The 7,634-nt window shown below is 36.6% G+C and overlaps 1 protein-coding gene across 1 annotated transcript; it reads left to right on the plus strand.

Moving 5' to 3' along the window:
• Positions 1-352: 352 nt before the first annotated feature.
• Positions 353-7,634, plus strand: S1PR3 (sphingosine-1-phosphate receptor 3). Its single transcript, XM_053467775.1, has 2 exons — positions 353-654; positions 6,177-7,634. Exon 2 carries the CDS (start codon positions 6,325-6,327, stop codon positions 7,450-7,452), a length of 1,128 nt encoding a protein of 375 aa, XP_053323750.1. The 5' UTR covers positions 353-654; positions 6,177-6,324; the 3' UTR covers positions 7,453-7,634.

The raw sequence follows: 7,634 nt of genomic DNA on the forward strand, positions 1-7,634 counted from the left end.
GCATGGATAGCCTTTATGCTCCATTTCTAGTATGTTTTCAGCGTGACTCTTTGCAAGCAGCTTCCTACATATAAATTTAGTCATGAGTAACACTTCATTTTCGCAGCCCCACTGACCAGGTACAGATATGTACTTTTGTGTATATAAGCGTGTCTACTACCACAATTCCTTTCTACTCAATTTTATTTTACTGCTCAGAATTGTATCGTTTTACATTTGAATGGGTGCAACTGAATGCTTTGCATTAAAAAGGCTTATGTGTATGTTGTAGCCGGAGAAGCATAAGAGGTGTGGTCTTCAATGCTTGTTTGAGTTAGAGACTGTCCTGGACTCATTCAGGTCCCACAGTATAGTCTGTGTGAGGACTAGGAGGAGGTCCTGCTACTGCTGCTGCTGCCTGCCTGTCTTTCTGTCTGTGCTAGAAGTAGGGTAGCTTTCTATGGAAAAGAAGAAAACATTTTTGACATCATTTATGACGTGATATCCCAAGATCATGACTACTGAAGGCGACTGGTTCTTCTCAGCATAAAGTCTTGCTATATAGTATTCACTAGGAAACTGCCTTGCCTGGACTATATTACTGCATATAGGATTTGTGGATCAGATAAAGAAAGAACTGTCGGGATTTTGCTCTCAGGTTCTCGCCTACATCATGTAAGTTTAACCAAGTTTCATATGAATTTTTAGTATTATAAAGGTATTATATCACATTTGTTTATGTAGCGCCAGCAGATTCCGTAGCGCTGTTACAATCAGTGGAATCATTTAAAATCCCACACAACAAAGTGGTACAAAAAGAGAAGAGGGTGCTGCTATTGCGAGCTTAAATGAAACAATAGGAGAGAAAGGTATCTGCTTGATTAGGGTAACAAGAGCAAGCAACAGTTATTGCCCGTCTACATGCTATATAAACTGCATAACTAAGACCATACAAAACTCAGTATAAAAGATGCAAGATCCACTAGGGATACAGGACATGTAAACTGGTGTAGCTTTAAACCTTTACATTTGTGCATATCCCTCGCCCCTGACATTTAAAGGGGACATTTAAAGGGGTTAACAGTTAATCTAGAATGATTACTGATACTAGTAGTATACAATGTGCTACACTCAGAAAAACTTGTATTCTATTATGTGTAATGTAACAATATTGGTAAAACAGTAAACGATATGCTGTTTCTGAAATTGTATTTAAAGAAGACATTATAACTCTACACCCTGCCGTCCCCTCATCCAGCGATGATGTACCCTACTATAGGGTACCCTTGGTTTGTATATAGGACATGATGTTTAATTTTTAGACATGTGTATTCAAAATGCCCCAATATAAGTACAGGTTCCCCCCGAATCTGCATGTTTACAATGATGTGTGATTCACATGTGGTGTAACATTTATAATAATGGGCTGACGGGTAGTTCTTGTATGCCAGAGATGGTATAATACGTGGCTGAAAGGGACATGCTGAGTGTGTGGATCTGAGTTGGTAAATGACAGCTCCCTCCTCCTGATTGAGGCGGTTTAACTATTTGAAACCCCATACAATTGTGTGCTTGGTGTTGTGGGATCTAAAGTACTAAAGTGAAAAATGCATCTGAGGTTAAAGAGCACTCTATGGGGTTATGTTGGTATGTAGACAGTGTACTCCTCTCTATACAGCTGGGATCGCTACGTAAATAGGGAAACTGTCCCATGGACACGTCCATGCAGCTGCCAGTATAAATGAAAGATACGTTTCTTGCTCTACCATGTAGCAGTACCCTCGGGAGTACCATTATTCACAATGTGATGTCAATTAAATCTAAGTGTTTAACCCTTTAATCTAAAGAAGAAGAGACACTGCTGTGACACACAACCCTAGAAATGGTGACATTCTTCTTCTGGTTTCTCTAGTATTGATTTTAACCATATAGATTCTTTGTAAGTTCATGTTGCGGTAATATTAGTAAATCTTTTCAATATGAACAGATAAAGTGTATTCTGTTGGGGGTTTTGCCCTCTGTATTGTAATCTCAGTGAACTCTAGGTGTGAGGATTCAATAATATATAAACTCCTTTATGTCATGTCTTTATAATAAACTCTTGTATGTATCTGGCAAGTCTTGCTGGCTTCATACTTATGTTGTATCAAAGGAACACCGATCAGTTATATGTGGCTGGTTATTATGTGCAGGCTAAAATGTATTCTATTTTTTTAATATATTTTAATAACACATTACATTCCCTGGCATTATAAACCAGCATAGGGAAACCTTATGACCGTCCTCCACGCAGGGCCATTTTCTCCAATGCATTTTACTATATACAAACTGTGGTGTGGTGAGACTTGTCATACCATATGACATTGTAGAATGTATAATACGTCTCTTTGCCCTTTCTGATCCTGAATAAACATTCTGGCACATGGTGAAAGAAAATGTTTTATCAGGCATCCACTCAAACAAGATGACAAAGAAGATAGATATTTGCCAGAGAGAATCCGTGGGGATTATGTTACATTAATAATAAAAGGTTTAGAATAAGATCCTTTAAAAACTTGCAGATTGACATTTTTATAAGATCAGACGTGTCTGCTTGGGGATATAACTTACACTACAAAATGCTTTACGTTTTGATGTGGCAATTTTTTAAATAGTACACGTATAGCTAAGCTTGCGAGCAAAGGCCTTCTGTACCAGTCTGTCAATTATATCTTTGTCATACCCTTCGAATATATGTACTGTAAGTCGTCACTAAATAAGTAATAACATAATAATGATAACATAATAAGCATAGTAAATAGGTACCTGACCTAGATAGGCAACCTCCCATTAGAAAGACTCTGTTATATAACATTATGCTAGTGAAGGTTGTGAGCATGTCACATGACCTGACAAAATGGCCACCTAAGGGATCGAGCACGTGCTTTTTTGGGGGTATAATTCGTACTTTTTTCCACAAGGTACTTTGCTGACTTTTAGTTTTACCATATCACCTATCATTCTCCCATGTACAGTCACAATATCGGCAATTTTTATAACCTTGATATGCATTATCTATGTGTAAAAGTACCATAAGGCTAGCTAGCCTTAACAGGGTTAAGGACTTCAAAAAGTGAGGCTTTTAAGTTTAAATGTAAAAATGCAGACATCAACATTTGGTTCAACTCAAGGACTTTTATATATTTATTTAAATATAAGCAGATACTGATTGACTGACGTACAGAACAAATACATTAGGTAGTATTAAATTGCTAGCAATGCTGAAAGTGTGGTCTGACTGGAATTTGCTTTTGGAGGAAATACCCAGGGCCAATTCACTGGGGGAATGTAGGATGAAATAGGATATGTTCCTTGAGAAAATTCACAGAGACATAAGACTCTGCAGGTCACGTTAGGGTTCTTTACCGATAAACATATTATCCCGAGGAAAGGAACCATTAAAGTCTTATTTTAGGCTGCTGATTGAAGCTTTGCAGAAAGCGGCACATTTGGTATTGCTTTAGAAAATCATTCGGGTTCATACATATGTTTACAATTACCAAGCTATTTGTTATCAATTCCAATCAGTCTGTGTGCATACGTAAAATGGTCTCTTGTTGTACCCTGAAAAGAGGTTGCCGACTGTAAACTGCACGTAGCCTCAAACTTCAGCCCCGTCCACATGAATGTATGTATACATAATAGTGTGGCCAAAGCAACCCAAGCCAAGGAAGCACCGATCGCTGCTCTGTGTCTGCGAGGCATTATAGACGCATACCGGTGACCAATCTTTTATATATGAAGATGATCATCTATATTAAAAACATAGAATTTGATGGCAGATAAGAACCATTCAGCCCATCTGGTCTGTCCATTCTTCCTGACGTAGAGAATCGGTTTTTGTTTTTGTCTTATCCCGCATATTCCTTCACTGTATCAGCCCCTGCCACTTCTGATGCATTTTGGTAGCCCTCCTCTCCACTACTTTTGAATATGAATACTATTCTTTGAAATTATAATTAAGTCACATCTTATCCTGTTTGTGTTAGCATTGATTGTACCCCAAGCAACATATAATATATATACTTTTCTATACAGCGCTTTCTAACAATAGTTCAACAAAAGTGAATATTTATAAGCTACAGTCTAAATAAAGAATAAAAACTGACCCCACAAAATCCATATATTTTAAAGTTAACATTACAGATATTGGATCATTGCAAATACATATGATGTCAGGTCTTTATTACTTGTTGACATAATACTTTATACATACAATAGTTATATTATATTTAAAACACTAAATAATAATAATATGTATTATATGTTTAAATTTTTTATATGAAAAAGTAAAACACATTCACATATATTAAAAAAAACCATAAATGTTGGCTAATAAATAACAGATTTTAACAGGTTTCCACTGATTAATGACCTACAATTAATAAAAACTTTTTTAAGATAATGATTGTGGTTTATTGTGTAACCTCGCCTGTCTTTATCTTTTTAATGAGTAGATAAGCAGGTTGTTGAACACATTTGGAAGTGTCTGACAGTATCCATACTCCTAAAACACCCACTCACACGATTTTAGACTAATTATGGTACAACATTTCCATTTATGTTCATCGAGTTTGCTTTGGAAACAAATAACTCAATGTGGCGACTACAATCTTGTAATGTTGATCCTAAACAGTTACCCTTTTAGTCTCTAAAATGAAATGCAGGTATTAAAGTGCCTACAGTTTATGTAAACACAGCTCTTTTCAAGGTGGAAGTCAAAGGGTTCAGCAAGGGTCAGGTACAATGTTGAAATGTTTTCACATGTTTGATGTCTATTAAGGTCAAAGTGAATAGGGGGGGTCATTGTAAGAATGCATTAAAGCACTGGGGGGTATTTATCAAGCAATTCTAGTGCAAAACGGTGAAATTGGAGATGGTCACCATGAAGATTGCTCCACCCTTACCATCTTGCACCAGAATTGTTCTTTATACCCACTGTTCCGCTACCTACTTATGAATTGCGTGCGTATTACAGTACAAAGCTTGTTCCTTTTTGTTTTGCAAAAGTCTCATTATTGTGATAAAGCACCCAAAATTCTAGTAGCAATCACAACGTGCAAAATTAATTCTTTGTGATTTACATCATTAACAGGAGTGTACATTGTTGATGTATTACATGAGGAAGTTATTGTTACATGCTTCCTTACTCTAGCGCTAAAGAAGAATAAATATATTTAGGCAGTATTGTAAAGCATTACATTTTATTTATATAATAGCAACACCAGGACAATATGCTACATAGATATTGGCAAGTCTAAGCAAACATAGAGGATGGGGCAGTTGCCGGTCCAAACACTGTCATGTGGCCTTGTTCATGGTTTTCTTCGCTTTTCCCGTTAGTGATCAGATATTGGGTGATGTATAAAGGTGTTGCAAGGACTACGCACTATGCCTTTGTGGCATAATGGTAGCATCATTTATACATACTCACGTATGTCAAAATAATGTTGTATATAAGGATCTGGCAGCTTACTGTTACTGTCCAGACAGATTACAGCCAAAGAAGCAAATGCATATGGATGGGGGACAATGCAGCTATCATATGCTTCAAAGTTCCCCTAAGTTTTTCTTTTGTTTGTTTTAAAAACATGATATATGGTGTGATTATGATTGTTTTCCATCCGTGCTGTTTTATTCATGAATATTTTGTTACCAGATTGTTAAAATGTCGCCACAATCAGTGTTTCGTCCCTATTTCTGTGTCTGCAACACCTTTAGAAATCACCCCATTCACTCGAACTTCATCAATTCAGAGGCAAACTTTATTATGTCATGGGTCAAAATGAAAGCCTTGATTGATACAGACCCAGAATAATATTCTGTGTAGATAAAACCCTTCCTGTGTGTTACACTGATGGTGATGGACACTTTCAAACTGTAATCTTACAGAAAGGCTCTTGAACCCAAAAATTAGGTTACAGATTAATATACATGTTGCAGTGGAACATAAAACTACACTATAATTAGATTTTATTATATTTTATGTAGCACAGAATGATGAGGAAATGTAAAGTTAAAAAATATGTAATTTTTAAATTGTATTTGGTTTTTACAAAAGTAAAACAATGTGGGTATTTAGACGATTAATAATATTATAATATTTTTTTAGATAAGCATGTTCATTATGTTAATATTATATGTTTTTTATTTTTCAGAAATCGTTTCCATCATTCATCAATTAATTTCATCATAAGTATGATGGGAAACAGAATTCAGAAGACAAGCTGCAGGGGATGTGGTTAAAGCGCCCCCTTGTGTCTTGTTTTTAAACTGCTGAGAGGAAACAACACAGCATTTGGAAACATGGATGCAGACTCTTTACTTCCAACGAAACAGATCTTCCAAGGATTTGGGAAATGTGATGAGATTATAGAACTTCATTACAACTACACTGGGAAATACCAGAAAAGAGGCGATCGGATGGACATTACCAATATGCTTTTTCTTATCATCTGTAGCTTTATCGTCCTGGAGAATCTGATGGTCCTCATTGCCATATGGAAAAATAACAGATTTCACAACAGGATGTACTTTTTTATTGCCAACCTTGCACTTTGTGACTTATTAGCTGGGGTAGCTTATATCGTAAATATTCTTATGTCTGGGAGCAATACCTGCAATATCACTTTGACAGTGTGGTTTGTTAGGGAGGGGAGTATGTTTATTGCCCTCGGAGCTTCCACCTTTAGTCTGTTGGCCATTGCGATCGAAAGACATTTAACGATGATCAAAATGAGGCCTTACGATGCCAACAAGAAGCACAGAGTTTTTCTTCTCATTGGAACCTGCTGGCTCATCTCCTTTACGCTTGGTGCCTTGCCTATCCTTGGTTGGAATTGCATTGGAAACCTGAAGGACTGCTCGACTATCTTGCCTTTATACTCCAAGCAATATGTTGGATTTTGCATTAGTATATTCATAGTTATTTTGTTTGCAATTGTCATTCTCTATGCCCGCATCTATATCTTGGTGAAGTCTAGCAGCCGGAGGGTGACTAACCATAGTAATTCTGAAAGATCGATGGCTCTGCTGAGGACAGTTGTCATCGTGGTGGGAGTTTTTATAGCTTGTTGGTCTCCCATCTTTATCCTTCTCTTAATAGATGTTGCTTGCAATGTTAACGAATGTTCAGTATTGTACAAGGCAAAATGGTTCATAGCGATTGCTGTTCTTAATTCTGCCTTGAATCCCATCATCTACACTTTGGCAAGCAAGGAAATGCGGAGAGCTTTCTTCCGTCTTGTCTGTGTTTGCCTAACCAAGACCAAAAGTTCAAGATCTTTACCAGTTCATCCAACACTGGAAAACAGTAAGAGTAAATCCAGCAGCAACAGCAATTCACCAAAGCATAAAGGCATTATACAAAATCATTTTCAGAGCAATGAAGAGAAAAGCGAAACATCCATACCAAATGGAAATTGTGTGAAATGACATTGAACTTGCACCAGTTTTGCCTAAAGTGGCCTAGGGCTTTAGATTATTTTTTTTTTACTGTAAAGACTATTACAGTTGTTCCTGCACTTAAATTATATGACCTGAACAAATAGCACGATACATTTAATTTGCATATCTAATGCATGTTTCTGAGAATAAAAATATATTTACTGATAGAA

This window comes from Spea bombifrons, chromosome 1, assembly GCF_027358695.1.
Source record: "Spea bombifrons isolate aSpeBom1 chromosome 1, aSpeBom1.2.pri, whole genome shotgun sequence".
Lineage (NCBI taxonomy): Eukaryota > Metazoa > Chordata > Amphibia > Anura > Pelobatidae > Spea > Spea bombifrons.

Excerpts from the sequence above, each read along its gene's own strand:
- S1PR3 (XM_053467775.1), top strand. The coding sequence starts at position 6,325 with ATGGATGCAGACTCTTTACTTCCAACGAAACAGATCTTCCAAGGATTT.